General features: G+C 43.0%; 1 protein-coding gene and 1 long non-coding RNA gene across 4 annotated transcripts in view; one reads left to right on the top strand and one right to left on the bottom strand.

Annotated features, from left to right (window-relative positions):
* Positions 1-11,588: 11,588 nt before the first annotated feature.
* Positions 11,589-13,691, bottom strand: LOC147105624 (uncharacterized). 2 transcript variants are annotated; one of them, XR_015081537.1, is made up of 2 exons: positions 13,511-13,691; positions 11,589-12,074 (listed from the first exon to the last, which is right to left on the bottom strand). It is a non-coding gene; the product is annotated as an uncharacterized LOC147105624 (long non-coding RNA). The 2 variants fall into 2 exon arrangements; XR_015081536.1 differs by lacking the exon at positions 11,589-12,074 and adding an exon at positions 12,347-12,583.
* Positions 12,566-20,508, top strand: part of LOC147105623 (proton myo-inositol cotransporter-like) — a 227,407-nt gene continuing 219,464 nt past the window's right edge. For both annotated transcript variants that reach the window (XR_015081535.1, XM_086010171.1), the window contains exon 1: positions 12,566-13,418. Coding sequence is in view for 1 of the 2 variants with exons in the window: in XM_086010171.1 (XP_085866297.1) it covers positions 12,863-13,418 (556 nt within the window). In the remaining variant the exon portion in view is untranslated. The remainder of the gene's footprint in view (positions 13,419-20,508) is intronic.

Raw genomic sequence — 20,508 nt, 5'->3', positions numbered from 1 at the left:
GAGGACAGCTGGCTGCTGCCTTTGGTTGACTGCAACTTCTGGTGACAAAGAAATGGCCCACTTTATACCTTAAATTGCACCAACAGCCACCTTTTCCTGGTTCAAACCATTTAGAGAGGATTAACTAGGGTCATGGGCGTCCCATCCAATGGGCCAATCATATTTGATGGGCATATGTCATAAATTATGGATGGTCAAGATTTTGAATGTCCTGATTCAGCTTGGCATGTTTATGTTCCTTAACATCCATAGCAGGTTAAAGCCATAAACTGGCTTTCTTGTTGCATTAATGAACCACCTCTGTGGTCCCTTAACCAAGCTGCAAATAAATGTTTGTCGTTTCTCAGCTTTGAGACTGAGCAAGGAGACCTTATGGTTCTGGGGTAATCAGCCATCTGGTGGTTGCTTGTGCACGGAATTGTATTTTATCCTGGTTTCTCAAAGCTGCCTTCCCAGGCTTCAGTATTAACCCTTCAGATTTCCCAAGATTCTGTATGTGGTTCAAGAAACCTACTGTGGTTTAAGCAGCCCACTATACTCCAACTTTCCAGAATTGTTGACAGAGTACCCATTATGCTATACAAAGTACAATTCTAAAATTTCTGTAAAAGAGAAGATTGTAATCAAATTTATCAGGTAAGTTTCTTTGTGGTTGTAAAATGTGACTGAATTTTGTGGAGAACACAGATAGTTTATTTATGCACAAGATATCTGGAGAAACTGTCTAACGCATAAAATTAATGGTTTTTTTTGCTGTTGTTTCTCTAAAACTTTGTTGCCTGGCTTTTTAAATCCCTCAACTAGGGACCTGTGTGGTTCTAGCATGGAAAGGGCTACTGGGACAATTTTAACAGGAATTAGGGGACACTCATGCATTCTACTGATCTCCCTGACATCACTCTTAGTTTCAGGTGACCTAGGGTTGAGGTGCTAGAGCATTAAACCTGAAGGCTGTTCCTTGCTCTTGGTTCCCCAGGAATTCATCATCCTTTTTTGATTTTACTATTTGGAAAAGGCTAGGTGCAACCTCCCTGCATGAAATGACATCTATAACTGGCCTTTGTGTGTATATGTGCTGGTAACTTTGACTGGAGCCCTCTAAGCAGCAAAGCTAAGGAAAGCATGGTGGACATCCAGACTGTATCAGCTAATTCCTAGTATTGTCACTTGCAAGTAATAGAACATTTTTACTCATCCATTCAATCCAACGCCACACATGACCTTCAGTGGCGAATTAGCGCCTAGGCTTCTAGCGCCTCACATGGTGACGTCAATGCGTGTTAATGGCCCCGATGTAAATTGCCTTTTGACCCCTGCTTTAGCACCTCGTGCTGGCAACGCCAGTAAGAGTAGGCGTTGTGCAGTCGGAAGTGCGCTGCAGGAGCAGTAATTAAAGGGAATGCTTCTGTGTCGCTTGAACATCGCAAAAGAGGCGCTTTCATTGATCGCACCATTTATTACTTGCACTAGTCTGCTGCCTGTGCAAAATTTTTTACACCTTTTCCTCAAACATCTCCAAATGCTGCACTTTCTGAAAGTGATGGGGGCTGCAATGGCAGTTGCCCAGGTCGTGTTGAAAAACACCACTGATGTCTATGAGGTTATGCAGCGTGATTGGCCCTTCCCTTTAAGAGATGGAAGCAGCCTGTGTGATTAAAGAGTGCCGTTTGGACTGCGCATGACCTTCTTTATCACTCTGCCGGTAGCGCCCCGCTCTCAGAGGTTAGCGCCCTAAGTTGGGAGTGTAGCACTTGATTTAGCGCTCCACTTCCCTCTTGGAGCGCGAACAATTAATTTTGCGAGAGTCGACAATGGTTAGCGTCTGCCGTTAATTCTTCAACTTTAAAAGTTTTAGCGCCCCAAATGGGGCTATACCTCATTTCTCCCCCTATGTCTCCTACGTCTCTTTCAGCTTCATCCTTGATTAGTTAAAACACCATTCAGACTCTGCATGCCATCTATTTTCCTTTGTATATGCAGTACTTTGCACTTGTCTGCATTAAATGTAATCTGACCTTGTTCTGCCCAATTTACATATCTTGTCCAACTCGTTCTGTAAATTCTGAGCTGTCTCTTCAGATTCCACTGCCCCTCCTAGCTTGGTATCACAGTTGCCAATTTAAATTTCTGAATCCAGGTCATTTGTGTAAATTAAAAGCAGAAGTGGTCCCAGGACTGATCCTAAAAGCACCCCACTCAGTACCTCCCCCTACTCGGACGTAACTCCTCTGATAAGTATTCATTTCCTACCTTTCAGCTACTTTCTTATTCATTCCCAGGATTTACCAAAATCCCAGAAGCTTTGAATTTAATTAATAACCTTGTGTGTAGAATGTTATCAAATGTATTTTGAAAGTTTATATACAACATAACATTTACTTACACAAAAGCAGAATACTGCAGATGCTGGAAATCTGAAATAATAACAGAAAATGCTGGAAATACTCAGCAGGTCAGGCAGCATCTGTAGAGAGAGACCCTTCGTCATCGACCTGAAACGTTAACTCTGTTTCTCTCTCTACAGATGCTGCCTGACCTGCTGAGTATTTCCAGCATTTTCTGTTATTATCGAGTTTACTAAGTCCACTTGGGTTATCACTTCCTCAAAGTTAGAGGGTTTTGGTCAGACAGGATCTATATAATTTTCTAGAGATAATTGATTCCATTGTTTTACATGGAATGGAAGCAAGATTAATGGGTCAATAGTTGTTTTTGTTTTGTCACCCTTTCTTTTGAACACAGGCTGTGAACAAGGTTTCCAATCTTACTGGTACCTCCCCAGTGTCCACCGACTCCCACATGATGATTATCTGCGCCGTACAAATCTCCTCCCATGTGTCAAGAAATGTCCATTGAATTCCCTAATCTGACTTGATAAAGAGATAGATATCTACTTACTGGTTCCACTACAAGTAATTGAGCAGGTTTTAAATCCTCTCGCAGCTCAAATATCCAATACCACGGTGATAGAAGTAATGTGAAATAAGGAATGGGCTGCAAAAGAACAAGTTTTAGTTTTAACCCACTGGCAGGCTGTAATTTTAGAGAAAGATTAGGATTTTGAGCCAGACAAATATTGACCCTTAATTTATCATATAATTAATAATTTGATGTTTTAAGTGTGTGATTTTACTGATTACAGGTCAGAAGTGACTTGGCTATTCCAATTTTGTATTTCAAGTATGTACTTATGTGAATTGTATTACTTTAATTCATGTACAACTGATCGATGGTAGAGCGATATATGAATCCTGAACCTATGCTCCTGGCAAAGAAATAAAATATTAATCTCCCATCTTTGCAGTGGGAGAGGGGGGATTATGTAGATGTGATCGAAAGGTATCCTCAAAATACCCAGAGATGTCTTAAAAATGGTGCTGACAACAATCCAGCAGAACTCTGCAAAACATAGCGAGTTAATGCTAAGAACCATGGGTACTCCAAGGCAGCACTGTGAGAGCAGAGGGTCTTTCACAGTTTGCAGCTGGTTGCAATGAGCAGCCAGAGTCAGGTAAAACTAGACTTTTCTGGGTTGAATGGAGGGCTTTGTTGGAATAAATCTTGCTGGAGCAGGGCATCTCACGGCATGCGCCGTTAGTTAGTCTTTTTCCTGCAGCCCCTGGCTTGAAAAAAATTTGTGGCATAAATTTCTAGAAGAGCGGGCTGATAATGGTGTGGTGAGGGCAAGGGGGAATCTGGGACCTTAGTGAACTACAGGACCAACAATCTATCTCCTTATCCAATAAAATTTCAAGATTGAGAAACAGAAGAATGACTTAGAATGAGGGTGAATTAGAGTCAAATCAGGTACAGAAAGAGAAATAAGGAGAAATAAGTAGAAGGAAAGATGAGATTAAGAGAGAGAGAGAAAAAAAGACAAAGGAAAAGTAGGAAAAAATTTAAAATTAGACATTTTTAAAATCTACATGCAGGAATGAGACTCAACAGCTTAAATTGTTCTCTTTCTGTGCCAAGAGATTGATTGACATTGCATTAACAATTATCATGTCGTTAAAAGGGCACTTACACTATGATGAGCCCTAACTTTTTGTGGTGAGTTTAATGAATAATTAATGTACAAATCCAGCAAGTTCTTAAAAAATAATGGGGAGACTAAGGGCAAGATGCCATTTGTGCAAGGTAAACGGCAGAGCAGCATGAGCCGACCAGCAAGTTCTGGAGATTCGCAACTCATGGCGTATCTCTTCAACCCCTGAACTTGCTCACTGATTTGTGCATTAATAACAACGTGCATCATTAACATGCCATTATTTTTCCAGGAAGATTTGGCCCATTGTCTGACCAAGATATGAAATGCCTTGGCTGACGTAAAAGAAAGCCATCCTTATACTGTTTTGTGTTACTATTTGAGGCCAAACAAAGTGAAAAAACTGCCTCTGTAATCTCAGATATTAATTCCATCAGTGAATATCTACCAAGTAGCATGCAAACCGTTAGTGTGTAATATAAAGATGCTGCTAATTGTATAAAAATAAGTGCATTAATAAAAAAAACGCTCATGATTTCATGGTCTGACTTCCTTTGATGATTTTGGGAAGAAGTTAACGAATTCAGTCAGCAGCTTGCATATATTCTAATAGGAATTTGGTAGTGTAATTGACAATATAATTTGGACCAATTGATGCAAGATGGTTCAAGAGAACCAAAGTTAGGCATCTAGTACTTCCCTAGACATGGATAGTTCAAGCCCTACTCAAGAGACTTGAGCACATAATCTAGGCTGACACCAGTGCAATACTCAGGGAGTGAGTGTTACATTGTTGGGAGGAGCCGTCTTTCAGAAGAGACATTAAAATGAGGCCCAATCTGCCCTCTCAGGGGGATGTAAAAGATCCCATGGCACAATTCAAAGAGCAAGGGAGTTGCCCCGCTGTCCTAGCCAACATTTATCCCTCAGCCATCACAATTAAAGCAGATTATCTGGTCATTTACCTCACTGCAGTGAGCAAAACTTTGCTATGTGTCCCTACATTACAACAGTGATTACACTGCGAAAGTACCTTGTTCGATGTGAAGCACTTTTGGGATGTGCTGAGTTTGTGAAAGGCACTATATAAATGCAAGTTCTCTCTCTATTTAATTGTGGGGTACAAACCAGTGAGTTCCTAATTTTTTGAAATTTGTTTATGGGATGTGGGCGTCGCTGGCAAGGCCAGCATTTATTGCCCATCCCTAATTGCCCTCGAGAAGGTGGTGGTGAGCTGCCTTCTTGAATCACTGCAGTCCGTGTGGTGAAGGTACTTCCCACAGTGCTGTTAGGTAGGGAGTTCCAGGATTTTGACCCAGCGACGATGAAGGATCAGCGATATACTTCTAAATCAGGATGGTGTGTGACTTGGAGGGGAACGTGGAGGTGGTGGTGTTCCCATGCACCTGCTGCCCTTGTCCTTCTAGGTGGAAGAAGTCGCGGGTTTGGGAAGTGCTGCCGAAGAAGCCATGGCGAGTTACTGCAGTGCATCTTGTAGATGGTACACACTGCAGCCATGGTGCACCAGTGTTGGAGGGAGTGAATGTTTAAGGTGGTGGATGGGGTGCCAATCAAGTGGGCTGCTTTGTCCTGGATGGTGTTGAGCTTCTCGAGTGTTGGAGCTGTACTCATCCAGGCAAGTGGAGAGTATTCCATCACACTCCTTACTTGTGCCTTGTAGATGGTAGAAAGGCTTTGGGGAGTCACTGAGGCCCATAATTTCCAACAGCAGTCACTCGATAGTGAAAAGGAACAGGAAGTGTGGCTGATTTTTCCACCTCCCTTGTCCAAGGTGGTGAGGCCAATTGTAACACCCTGGCTGATGTCTACAAACACAACCCAGAACATGAGTGAATTTGTGACCTTCTCAGCCTATATAACTCAGTATCACACCAGGCAGTGCACTTATTAACGAAACCATCAGAAAGACTACTTTGGAAGAAAAGAAACCTGACACGTGCTATGAAAAGCAGCATGTACGAGGATAATGTCCAGTCAACATTTCTGTAGAAGTTCTGTAATAGACCGTGGATGGTTTTTATACTATTTTGTGTCAGCTAGGAAGACCTATAAATTACTTCTTGGTTATAACCAATGCTGAAGTAATGAGGACTGGTCAGTGTGCATTAAGAGTTGGAGTTACCATGACAAAATGGTGACGAGCAGGGCATGCATGCCACTGGGCTGGAACAGTACCCTCAGAAGGTGGTGAAATGAATCCATTCCAGGAACACATAGTGTGACATGCCAAAGCTGAGATGGTGGATCTATGTGCAGGAAGACCTAAATGAAAGAGTGACAATGGCAAGCAATGTCTGTTACTACGCAAATTTTGGAACCCACTTTAGAACATAAGAAATAGGAGCAGGAGTAGGCCAATCAGCCCCTCGAGCCTGCTCCACCATTCAATAAGATCATGGCTGATCTGATCCTAACCTCAAATTTTCTATCACTCTGCATCCACCCGAACCCATGTGATCTCCCGGGAGAGGCGAAAAACCAGATAAAGACCCAATGGCCAATTTGGGAGAAAAAAATCTGGGAAATTCCTCTCCGACCCATCTAGGCGATCGAAATTCTTCCAGGAGATCACTCTGTCCCTATATTTTCTACAGTACTTACCTTCTGTAAAGGCGATCTCCACCCCAGCCAGGAACAGAAATAAAACCATCTCCTGAAATCTAACACAGAATTAGAACACAGTAGGAGCAGAACCAGGCTACACGGCCCCTGGGCCCACTCCACTACCCACAGGGCCATGACCATTCCGAACCTAGACTCATGTCTAATTTCCTGCCCACTCCCCGTAACCCTTAATTCCCTTTACTTCTAGGAAACTATCTATTTCTGTTTTAAATTTATTTAATGATGTAGCTTCCACAGCTTCCTGGGGCAGCAAATTCCACAAACCTACCACCCTCTGAGTGAAGAAGTTTCTCCTCATCTCAGTTTTGAAAGAGCAGCCCCTTATTTTAAGATTATGCCCCCTAGTTCTAGTTTCACCCATCATTGGGAACATCCTCCCCGCATCCACCCGATCAAGCCCCTTCACAATCTTATATGTTTCAATAAGATCGCCTCTCATTCTTCTGAACTCCAATGAGTAGAGTCCCAATCTACTCAACCTCTCCTCATATGACCACCCCCTCATCCCCGGGATTAACCGAGTGAACCTTCTTTGTACTGACTCGAGAGCAAGCATGTCTTTTCTTAAGTATGGACACCAAAACTGTATGCAGTATTCCAGGTGCGGTCTCACCAATACCTTGTACAACTGCAGCAATACCTCCCTGTTTTTATATTCCATCCCCCTAGCAATAAAAGCCAACATTACATTGGCCTTCTTGATCACTTGCTGCACCTGCATACTAACTTTTTGAGTTTCGTGCACCAGGACCCCCAGATCCCTTTGTACTACAGTACTTTCCAGTTTCTTGCCATTAAGATAATAACTTGCTCTATGATTTTTCCTGCCAAAGTGCATAACCTCACACTTTCCAGTATTGTATCCCATCTGCCAAATCTCTGCCCACTTACTTAGCCTGTCTATGTCCGTTTGCAGGTTTTTTATGTCCTCCTCACTCACTACTTTCCCTCCCATCTTTGTATTATCTGCAAACTTTGATATGTTACACTCGGTCCCCTCCTCCAAATCGTTAATATAGATTGTAAAGAGTTGGGGACCCAGCACTGACCCCTGCGGAACACCACTAGTTACTGGTTGCCAATCTGAGAACGAACCATTTATCCCAACTCCCTGCTTTCTGTTAGAGAGCCAATCCTCCACCCACGCCAGAATATTACCCCCAATCCCGTGATTTTTTAATCTTGAGCAATAATCTTTTGTGTGGCACCTTGTCAAATGCCTTTTGGAAGTCTAAATACACTACGTCCACTGGTTCCCCTTTATCCACCCTGTATGTTACTTCCTCAAAAAACTCCAGCAAATTTGTCAAACATGACTTCCCCTTCATGAAACCATGCTGAGTTTGTCCTATTAAATTATGTTTATCCAAATGTCCCGTTACTGTCTCCTTAATAATGGACTCTATTACCAACCACAGATGTTAGGCTAACAGGTCTATAGTTTCCAGCCTTCTGCCGACTACCCTTTTTAAATAAGGGTGTTACATTAGCAGTTTTCCAATCTGCCGGGACCTTTGCTGAGTCCAGTGAGTTTTGGAAAATTATTACCAATGCATCCACAATCCCTACCGCTACTTCCCTCAAGGCCCTAGGATGCAAGCCATCAGGTCCAGGGGATTTATCCGCCTTGAGTCCCATTATTTTACCAAGTACCACTTCCTTAGTGATTTTAATTGTATTTAGTTCCTCCTCCCCTAGAGCCCCCTGTTTGTCCAGTGTTGGGATATTCTTAGTGTCCTCTACTGTAAAGACTGATACAAAATAATTGTTCAGTGTTTTTGCCATCTCCATGTTTCCCACCATTAATTTCCCGGTCTCATCCTCTAAGGGACCAACATTTACTTTAGCCACCCTTTTCCTTTTTATATAACTATAGAAACTTTTACTGTGTTTTTATATTTTTTGCTAATTTACTTTCATAATCTATCTTCCCTTTCTTAATCAATCTTTTAGTTATTTTTTGCTGTCTTTTAAAGACTTCCCAATCTTCCATCCTCCCACTAGATTTGGCTACCTTATATGCCCTTGTTTTTAGTCGGATACTATCCTTAATTACTTTACTTAGCCACGGATGGCTATCTTTTCTTTTACACCCTTTTTTCCTCAGTGGAATATATTTTTTTTGGAAGTTGTAAAATAACTCCTTAAATGTACACCACTGATCATGTACCGTCTTACCCTTTAATCTATTTTCCCAGTCCACTCTAATCAATTCCGCTCTCATACCTTCATAGTCTCCTTTATTCAAGCTCAGCACGCTTGTTTGAGATCCAACCTTCTCACCCTCTAATTGAATATGGAATTCAACCATGTTATGGTCGCTCATTCCAAGGGGATCCTTTACTAGGACATTTTTAATTAATCCTGTCTCATTACACAGGACCAAATCTAAGGTTGCTTGCCCCCTGGTCGGTTCAGTTACATACTGCTCAAGAAACCCATCCCTAATACACTCAATGAACTCATCCTCAAGGCTGCTCTGCCCAATTTGATTTGTCCAGTTAATATAATTAAAATCCCCCATAATTATAGCTGTTCCCTTATTACAAGCCTCAACTATTTCCTGATTAATACTCCGTCCAACAGAGTTGCAACTGTTCGGAGGCCTATAGACTACACCCACTAGTGTTTTTTCCCCCTTATTATTCCTTATCTCCACCCAAACTGTTTCACTATCCTGCTCCTTTGACCCAATATCATTTCTCTGTATTATAGTGATTCCTTCCTTTATTAACATAGCCACCCCACCTCCTCTCCCTTCCTGCCTGTCCTTCATGATTGTTAAATAACCTGGTATGTTTAATTCCCAGTCATGGTCACCCTGCAGCCATGTTTCTGTAATGGCCACAAGATCATACCCATATGTCGTTATTTGTGCCGTTAACTCATTCATTTTGTTACGAATGCTACGTGCATTCAGATAAAGAACTTTCAAATATGTTTTGTAACACTTAGTTCCTGTTTTTTCCCTTTTTAGTATTTACTTTTTACTCCATACCTTCTGTCCCTTCCTGACACATTCTGTTTTTTAATTCCCCCACTGCTACCTAAGTCTATGACCTTCTCTGTTGTCATTTCTATTATTTGCTCTCTAGAAACCTCCCCCCCACTAATTAGTTTAAAGCCCTCTCTACAGCCCTAGTTATATGATTCGCCAGGACTCTAGTCCCAGCACTGGCCAAGTGGAGTCCGTCCCAACGGAACAGCTCCCTCCTGTCCCAAGAAGCAAAACCCATTTCTCCCACACCAGTCTTTGCACAATACATGTAGTTTCTATCTATTTAAGAACAAGTTAACTGGGTGGTAATATTATAAAGCTATGCCTTAGCTCAGTAGCACTCTTATCTCAGAGTTAGAAGATCATGGGTTCAAACCCCATTCCAGGACCTGAGCACATAATCTCGACTGAAACTTTAATGCTGTATGAGGGAGTGTTGCACTGTTGGAGGTACTGTCTGTCAGATGAGACATTAAACCGAAATCCCATCTACCTTCTCAGGTGAATGTAAACAGTCCCATAGCACTATTCGAAGAGGAAGGGCGTTCTTCTGGTATCCTGGCCAACACTTATCCCTTAGCCAAAACCATTAAAACAGTTTAATTGGTAATTTATCTCAAAGCTGTTTGTGGACCTTTATTATGTGCATAAATTGGCTGCCGTGTTTGCCTACATTACAACAGTGACTACACTTGAAAATGTAATTCACTGGCTGTGAAGCACTTTGGCACATACTGAGGTTGTGAAAGGTGCTATATAAATGCAAGTTTGTTCATTACTATCATTTTGTCCAAGTGCAAATACAGATCAGCAGTACAGACAACATGAAAAGGCTTTGTGCCTTCTATGTACAGCCAGGCTGGTTATGAAACTAACTGATCCCCCACCTCTTTCATGAGTCTAGCCTTTTAAATTTGTGGCTTAATGAAAAAAAATTACAGAAAATTTGCAACTTTCTCCCACTCTCTTGAAGATATGACACAGAACTGGATAAGAATCCAGTTACCAGCAGCCCATGGCACCTTGCTAAGATGTCTATTTTTCATCTGTGAGCCTACATAGTTTCAGTGCGTGATTCAACAAGGAGCAAGGAAATGGGAAAAATCAAGGCTGCGCCTGATATGTTTCCACCCAGTTCATATATGCGTAGTGACAGCCTGGAAATTGTAGTGCGGTTGTTAAAAGATACCAACTTGTATTTATATATCACCTTTAACATAGAAAAACCTTCCAAGGCACCTGAAAGAGACGTAATCACACAAAAATGGACACCGAGCCAAAGAAGCTATTAGAAGGTGACCAAAAGCTTGGTCAAAGAGGTGGCTTTTAAGGAGGGAGGTGGATATATATAGTGTTTTAGGGAGAAAATTCAAGAGTGCGAGGCCTACGTGGCAGATGGGCTGAGGTGGGGCAGACGCACGTGGTCAAGAGATGAATTTGTGATGGAGAAGATATGGGTTCGGAAGCTCAGCTTGGGGCTGAGATTGCAAGCAGCCTGGTTCAGCCAGAGACAGCAGCTAGGAAGAGGGATGGAATTAGTGACAAGTATGGAATTTGTGGCTGCAGATGGAAGACAATGGCTTTGGTCTTCTTATTGTTTAGTTTGAGGAAAGTGTGGCTCAGCCAAGACTGGTGGACAAGCAGTCAGACAAAAAGGCAGCAATGAGTTTGAGTGTGGTGGTGGAGGGGTAGACCTGGGTAATTATCAGCTGACACGTGGAACCTGACACCACATCTGTGGATGATGTCACCGAGGGGCATCATGTAGATGAGGAAGAGAAGGTAAGGATGGAGGGGGCAGTGGAGTGGGCATTAAGGTGATGGTTGATAATGAATAAATTTTGTTTTCAATTAAGAACCTGAAGCTCTGGGCAAAAAGGGTATAAACAGAAGAATGCTTGCAATTGGTTGGAAGATGTGCATCTGGGTGGGTCTGTACTTCAGATGAATTTCAAAACATTTCTTTTCTGTAGTAGCTTAGATATTAATCCTTTTTTTCTGGTTCAAACAATGGTATTACATTACAATGGTTCATCACACCACATAGCTACATGTTTGAATAACAGGCTTGTTTGCCTGTTGCACGACAACTTTTAGAATCTAACTGGCGTAAACCAATGTGTCATAAGATCAGAGATACCTGTGTTGCTGCTCTGGCTGAGATCACCCAAGATCAGGGATCAAGCTCGTTACCCAGTTTATAAAATAAAACCCTACAATCTAGATTTCTTTGGATTGCTGTTTCATAATCATTGTTTTAAAATGTGACAATTTGTAATGTCATTTAATGGAATATCTATGAAACAATCAACAACCCATATATTTATTAAGACACACAGCATTACAATTACAGTAGTCTGTTATAATTTCTTTGATTGTGTTGAGCTTCTGAGGAAACCTGGAAAGCAGGAATATTTTGTTTTCAATCCAGAACCCGAAGCACTGGGCAAAAAGGGTGTAAACAGAAGAATGTTTGCAATTGGTTGGAAGATGTGCCTCTGGGTGGGGCTGTACTTCATGATTTTTTTCAATGTTTATTTTCACTAAAGCTTTCAGGTATTAAATATTTTTTCTGGTCTAAACGATTATACTTATTATTTACAATGGTTCATCACACCATGAAGCTACATATTTGAATAAAATTGACTTTTTAGCCTGTTGCACAACAACTTTTGAAATATAATTGGCGTAAACCGACACGTCACAAGACTTAGTAAATGTAAAACCAACGTTTTATTAAAATGCAAATTCGGATCATTAATGCAGGAATGGGAATAAAAAAATTCTCATTAAGATAATAACTGATTCCTAGATAGACAAATGACGCTTTTTTTCGGTTAAGCCAACAAAGGTGAATGATTTTCTCGAATGCAATGTCTGTATTCAACAATCATACCTTTCCTACCTGCCACGTAAGAAAAAAAAGACCGCTTTATCCAGTAGTTTTCCACCTGACATGTAGGAGAAAACACGTGGCTATTAAAAAAAAAAGGGAGGCGGAGGAGACGATCATAATATTTTTTTAAACCCAGTAATTTGCACCGCGATCCCCTCCCGGCTGCACTCTGAGCTGCACGTGACGGAGGCGCGTCTCGTGCACAGCCTAGGCTCTCGCTCCGAGTTTCAGCAGCAGAGAAGCAGCGCGGCACTGGTGCACGGTCCGAGCGAGCGCCCGCCTTTATCCACAGCCACCGGGAACCTTACAGCGCCAGTCGCCGCACCAGCTCCTTATGTCCCGTAAACCCAGCGGCAGTGAGTACAGCCTAAGGAGAATGGAGGAGGAGGAGGAAGAGGAGGAGGAGCAGCAAAAACAGGGAGAAGTGGTTGGCGAGCGGAGTCTGATCAAACCGGCCGGCAGCTCGGCCAGCAGCAGCAACAACAGACAGTTCGCGACCATGGCAACCGGGGCCGGTGGAGAGCTGGAGAGGGCCGCCCGGAGGCAGTTCCAAGGCAGCGACACCCCCAAGTTCGTCTACGTCCTCTCCGCCTTCGCGGCCTTGGGCGGCTTCCTCTTCGGCTACGACACCGGCGTCGTGTCCGGCGCCTTGCTGCTGCTCAAGAAAGAGTTCGCCCTCAACAAGCTCTGGCAGGAGCTGGTGGTGTCGGCCACGGTGGGGGCGGCGGCCATATCGGCGCTGGCCGGCGGCTTCCTCAACGGCCAGTGGGGCCGGAGACCCTGCATTCTCCTGGCCAGTTCCCTCTTCACGGTGGGGGCGGTGGTGATGACGGCTGCCAACGAACGCTACGCCTTGTTGGTCGGACGCATCGTGGTGGGATTCGGCATAGGTAAGTCCCGGAGTGGAGCGCAGCGCGTTGCCCGAAGTGTGACCGTTTGAACGGGGCAGTGGTGGGACGGGTCGAGCTTCACCGAAACTTACCGGTGAGGAGCCGCAGAGATCGGCAGCTTCTCACCCGATTCTACCCCCAGCGAATAAGGGTCCAGCTCCACACTCCCTGCAGGGCCCCGTTCCTTTGTTCCACCGATGGGCGGAGCCTCGGCTCGTTTTAAGGGGCGGGTGGGATGACGCTCGGTAACGTCATCGCGTTGCAGCCCTCCTTTGAAAAAAGCCATCACCAGAACACTTGCAAGGGGCACCCTATCCCTGGAGAATTCCTCTTCCAATTTTTTCTCTCTTTACAAAAGCAATGCAGGTGCCAGCCATTGTTTTTTGATAGAGTTTTGATGTTTCTGCATATATTTTATACACACTAAGACAGTTGGGTATATTTGAATGTATTTGAAATCTCACTCTTCCTGATCATAGATTGGGTATACTGCAGCAAGTGACTCACCTCCTGACCAATGTTCCCTTTAAACTTTTTTGGGTGTGCAGCCCCTTTAATGGGCTGCGTGGCCCATTCAAATTCCCGTGCATGCACGTTTTTTTCTATCATACAGAAGCTGCAGACAGTTGCACAGCCTAAAGGGAACATTGCTCCTGACTCTCCACCACCTACAAGGCATAAGTCAGGAGTGTGATGGAATACTCACCATTTGCCTGGATGGGTGCAGCTCCAACAACACTCAAGAAGCTTGACACCATCCAGGACAAAGCAGTCCACTTGATCGGCAGCCCAACTACCACTTCAAACATCCACTCCCTCCACCACCGGCGCAGTGTGATATCTATAGGATGCACTGCAGCAACTCACCAAAGCTGCTTCGACAGCACCTCCCAAACCTGTGACCTCCACCACCTAAAACGACAAGGGCAGCAAGAGCATGGGAACACCACCTCCAGGTTCCGTCCATGTCCTCCCTATCTCTGTAATCTCCTTCAGCCCCCCCTCCTCCTCCTCCCCGGGAGATATCTGCACTCCTCTATTTCTGCCCTCTTGAGCATCCCTGATTATAATCGCTCAACCATTGGTGGCTGTGCCTTCTGTTGCCTAGGCCGTAAGCTCTGGAATTCCCTGCCTAAACCTCTCTACCTCTCTCTCCTGTAAGACGCTCCTTACAACCTACCTCTTTGACCAAACTTTTGGTCATCTGCCCTAATTTCTCTTTATATGGCTCTGTCAAATTTTAATCCTAGAATACGCCTGTGAAGTGTCGTGGGACGTTTTACTACATCAAAGGTGCTATATAAATACAAGTTGTTATTGTTGGGACATGATATTTGAACTGATATGACTCTTGCATTTTGAAACTGCGAAGGATTTTCCCAGTGCTTTTTCAAGATAGCCCCCTTAACAAATAGTCAAATCATAGAAAGGGATAGTAATGGCTGCGTAGGCTTTTGTTGAGTGTTTCAAAAGCTGCCACCATGACAATATCACCAGAGGTGTCCGCCTCGAGTCTCTTCGCCGGGAGCAAGCGCAGGCAGCGCAAGGAGCGCATGTCAACCAAGCACCCCACCCACCCGCCCCTTCAACCACCGTCTGCCCCACCTGTGACAGAGACTGTAAGTCCCGCATTGGACTCATCAGTCACCTGCGAACTCATTTTTAATGTGGAAGCAAGTCATCCTCGGTTCCGAGGGACTGCCTAAGAAGATGATGATCACCAGACCATACTTGTCTTGTAGACGAGGCACCAAGTCAGTAACCTGCTCCTGAAACTTAACCAATTTCTGGAATTGTGATGGTGAAACAGTGGTTGGCAAGGACTCCCACTCTGACTTTTCTTCCTGTGTGGAGGCATTTTGTCCCTGCTCGGTATCTCCTTGCAGCTGAAATCAGGAACTCCGTGTATTGAGGAAATCAAACCTGCATTCATATTAGAGATTTTTTGTGAAATGTTCTCATTGTTGTGAATAACAGTATTTTTATTTACAAAATTTTGTAACTTGATATACTTGATTTCAATTCACAGGAAGTGACTGCAATGATAGCTTATTCCAACATTCTTAGTGTTGTGAATACAGGGATCCCTCCCCAACCGCGGGGGATACGTCCTTGAAAACCCCCGTGGTTAGTAAAACCACGGTTGGCAAATTCCGTATAAACACAATAAAAAAGAAGATAAAAAGCATAAAAATCATTTTTTTTTTACCTTAATCCTAAATTAAAAACCGCAGATACACGAATTTCACTGCCGCGGTTGACAAAAATAGACAGAGTGGAAACCATGTATACGTGAAATCCGCGTATGACAAAACCGCGCGGTTGGGGCGGGATTCCTGTATTAAGTTCATTTGTAAATTTGACAATACTAATTCATTTTTTCCTGTTGCTTTTAAGTTTATTTTACTGAAAGTAATTGTAACTATATTTATAAAGCATTGCCAGCTTGGCGCAGTTGGTAGAATTTTCACCTCGGAGTCAGAATGAGTTCAAGCCTCATTATGCAATTGAGTACACAATATAAGTTGACACTCCAGTGCACTCCTGAGGGAGTGCTGCATTTTTGATGGTGCTGTCTTTCAGATGAAATGTTAAACTGAGGCTAGGTGGAGTAGAAGATCCTGTGGCATTATTTGAAGAAATGTAGGGAGTTCTTCGTTCCTAGCCCTTCACCAACATCGGCAAAAATAAAGTCTATTATAACTTGAAAGCTAATGGATTACTTTTGAGGTGCAGCCAATATATGCACAGCAAGATCCCACAAAAAGTCATGGAATGACCATATTTGATAGACTTTTGGAGGTAGAATTTCACATGCAATTTATTATTTTGAAAAAATCCAACATATTTGGTAAATAATAAAGCATTTTTTTAATTGTGTAACTTTTTATAGATAGTTTCTCTTATATTGTACTGTACTGCAGGCATTGTTTGGGACTTTAGAATAGTTGATGGTTTGTGGATTTAAATAAGGTATATTAATGTTGGCAAGGAATTAAGTATGCTTTTTACTGTTTGCAAATATATGCAAAGACCACCTGAAGACACATCACTCAAATTGGTGACTGATCCCTAGTTACAGCAGATTTGCATTGATGCAACATGGTTTGTATTGCATCATCTTAGAAACAGACAACACTGTAACTCAACCATAAGAAATTGTTGTCAGCTCAGTTATATTTTCACACTTTTTTATAAACAATTTTAAATTTTGACAATAACATCTCTGGTGGGACTCAAACCCACAACCTTTGAATGACTTTTCAACCAATAACCTGAAGTCCAATGTACGATCTATTGTGCCACAGAGCTGATCACATAGGTCATAAATTTTGAGTTGTCCCAGTAATGAGTACTGCAGGGCATGATGTATTTATACCCTCAGCAGGTATGGTGTGGATAAGATGAGGCCCTTGTCCACTGCCAAGGATAACTGTGATGAGTTTGTATTGATAACCCAGTGTTCTCAGTTGTTATTTTTTAACGTCGTTAATCTGAGCAAGATAACTTTCTCATCCAACATTAAAGAAGCTGTACATACTTGTGTATGTAAAGTTCATACAACTAAAGAGACATTTTTCAGAAGCAGTTGTTTTGAAATCCTGAGTTCAGGTCTGCTGTAGATAGCTGCTCGAGTTCAGTGGTGTAATTTGCTTCCTAAGCATCTTTCTTTTACGGGAACTGATTCTCACTGCCCTATATCTACATGTATGATGCCATAACACAAGGATATAGCATATCGTTGTGATTTGGACTGTATACTCGTGTCTTTCACACGTGTATTTCTTAAATCTCCCTAATGGTAAATTGTTGACATTGTGAGGCAAGGCTCGATATACAAAATAAAATAGCTTAACGATTCATAGGCACACAGCAGCTGATTTTGTGCAGAGCAAGGTCCCACAAGACCAGTTAAACTGATTTTGGAGATGTTTATTGCAAGGTAAGTGTTGGCCAGGACACCGGGAGAGCTCCTCAACTCTATGGAATCTTTTATGTCCACCTAAACTAGCAGATGTGGCCTTGATTTAACATCTTGTCGGAAAGGTGACAGCTCCAACAATGCACCATTCCCTAAGTACTGCGCTGAAATATCAGCCTAAATTATCTGCTCAAGTTCTTGGAGTGGGGCTTGAACCCAAAACCTCAACTACAGTTTGAGCTTAAATTTGTTGTGCACACATCAAATTGAATAGATCAATACTGTGGCATCTGTTGCAGCACAGATGCCTGTGCTCTTACTAATGATGATGACTGATTGATTTATTGTTGCTTGGCAACATCTGTTCTGTTATTTTGGAAAGTGGACTAGCTTAGCTGTCACATCTGTGCTATCTGTATCACCACGCTTCAGCACATCCCCTGTTCAGAATTACATTTTATTTAAGTTGCAGCTTTTAACACTGTTTTGATCACTTGTGCATTTGTTATTTTTTTTACAACATTAGTGTTCTTCCGAGCAAACATAGGCACATTTTAGACTTTGGGTATCCACTGCCCAATGTAAAGCTGAAAATCATTGTTTAAATTGCATTGTCTGCTTTCCTTGCAATAGCTCTCACTATTGCAGCGTAAGAGTGCATGACACAGCTGTATTATGCTCATGCTAGCAAGCTGAAAATGTCATTATTTCAGTTTGTTTCATTTTAAATGTTGGATGACTGAGCATACATTAACATGTGTATATGTAAACATGCATAGCCATAACAATAATAACTTGCACCTGTATAGCACCTTTTACATAATAAATGTTCACAGGAACAGTAGCATAGTGGTTATGTTACTGGACAAGTAATCCAGCGGCCTGGACTAATGACTCGGAAACATGAGTTCAAATCCCACCATGGTAGGATGATGGAATGTTGCATTTAAATTCAGTTAATTGAATAAATCTGGAATTAAAAAGCTGGGTTATTGGTGAGTAAGTGTCACCCATCCTTCTACCAGTCATGAAATGACCATGAAACTACTGGATTGTCGTAAAAACCCATCTGGTTCACTAATGGAAATCTGCTGCCATTACCTGGTCTGGCCCCTATGTGACTCCAGACCTACAGTAATGTGGTGGATTCTTCACTGCCCTCTGAAATGGCCTAGCAAGCCACTCAGTTGCATCAAACCAATAAGAAGAAAACCAGACAGACCACCCTGCATCGACCTAGGCACCGGATTTGGACAAAGCACACCCAGCCCAGTCAACCCTGTGAAGTCCTCACTAACAAAATTGGGAGCGCTGTCCCACAGCCTGACAGTCATACTCACAATCATACCTTTCAGCCATGTCCCAGACTCCTCCATTACTATCCCTGGGTATGTCCTGTCCCACCGGCAGGACAAACCCACCAGCTGTGATGGCACAGTGGTATACAGTCGGGAGGGAGTGGCCCTGGGAGTCCTCAACATTGACTCTAGACACCATGAAGTCTCATGGCATCAGATCAAACATGGGCAAGGAAAACTCCTACTGATTACCTCCCTCCCATAGCTGATGAATCAGTATACCTCCATGTTGTACACCACTTGGAAGAAGCATTGAGGGTAGCAACGGCACAGAATATACTCGGGGTGGCGGACTTCAATATCCATCACCAAGAGTGGCTCCGTAGCACCACTACTGACTTAGCTGGCCTGCGGCAGATGGTGAGAGAACCAACACGAGGGGAAAAACCTACTTGACCTCGTCCCCACCAAGCTCCCTGTCGCAGATGCATCTGTCCATGAGAGTATTGGTAGGAGTGACCACCACACAGTCCTTGCGGAGACAAAGTCCCATTGTGTTGTGTGACACTAGCACTGTGCTAAATGGGATAGATTCAGAACAGATCCAGCAGTTCAAAACTGGGCATCCATGAGGTGCTGTGGGCCACCAGCAGCAGCAGAATTGTATACCACCACAATTTGTAACCTCATGGCCCGGCATATGCCTCACTCTGCCATTACCATCAAGCCAGGGAATCGACCTTGATTCAATGAGGAGCGTAGAAGAGCTTGCCAGGAGTGGCACCACACATACCTAAAAAATGAGATGTCAATCTGGTGAAGCTACACACAGGACTACATGCATGCTAAACAGCGGAAGCAGCAAGCTATAGACAGAGCTAAGATATCCCACAACCAGCGGATCAGATCAAAGCTCTGCAGTCCTGCCACATTGTCATGAATGGTGGTGGACAATTAAACGTCTAACTGGAGGAGGAGTTTCCGTGAACATCCCCATCCTCAATGATGGTGGAGCCCAGCACGTGAGCACAAAAGTTAAGGCTGAAGCGTTTGCAACCATCTTCAGCCAGAAGAGACAAGTGGATGATCCATAGGGTTGCAAAATTCTGGGAATTTTTAAGAGGAAACTTTCCATGAGAATTTTCAGGAATTTATGGGAATTTTGAGTTTTTTTGCACACTGATGGTTTTTGTCTCTGACCCTTATTATATTATCTTTGTCATCAAAATAGACATACTGTTCCATACAAAAAAAAACAGGCTTTCAAAACTTTATTTAGGTTATAATTTTGAACTTTATTGAACCACCACAAAAAAGACCCATCTAAAATAAAATAAAAAGAGCGTCAGCTTATTTAGCCTGTAATTTGTCCTTATTTTGTCCCTTTGAGTCTTCTACTCATGAGTCCTCTGAGTCTTCTACTCATCATTGCTCCTACTGATTCTCTGGCTCTGACGTGTCCATTTCCTCCTCTGTGTCACTGTCTAGCTGTGCGGTGGACACTTCTGTATCTGGCTCAATAAGTTGTAGGTTCGCCCGGATAGCCACCAGTTTCTCCACTCTTGTTAGTCAGCCTGTTGCACACCTTTGTATGCGTATTCCCAAAAAGTGACTTTCGTTCAGAGGCCACTGATGAAGGTGGGATTTGGAGTATCACTGATGCAATGGGTGACAGGGCCTTAGATGCACAAAGTCCCTTCCACCAGGTATGTGCACTGATATGCTTGCATGATTCCCATATCGTGTCCCCATTCCAAAGACCTTGCTTGGTAGAGAACTTTGCCAGACTTCCCAGAACTTTGCCCACATCCAGATTGAGATGGTGAGAGAGGGTAGAAATCACACTGTAAGCGCTGTTGATCTGTTCTCC

The sequence above is a fragment of the Somniosus microcephalus genome, chromosome 17 (genome assembly GCF_052327205.1).
Source record: "Somniosus microcephalus isolate GS21.2 chromosome 17, FLI_Smic_1.0, whole genome shotgun sequence".
In the NCBI taxonomy this organism is placed as follows: domain Eukaryota; kingdom Metazoa; phylum Chordata; class Chondrichthyes; order Squaliformes; family Somniosidae; genus Somniosus; species Somniosus microcephalus.
Note: the sequence above shows the minus strand (reverse complement) of the source record. Positions and strands in the feature narration are given on the sequence as shown.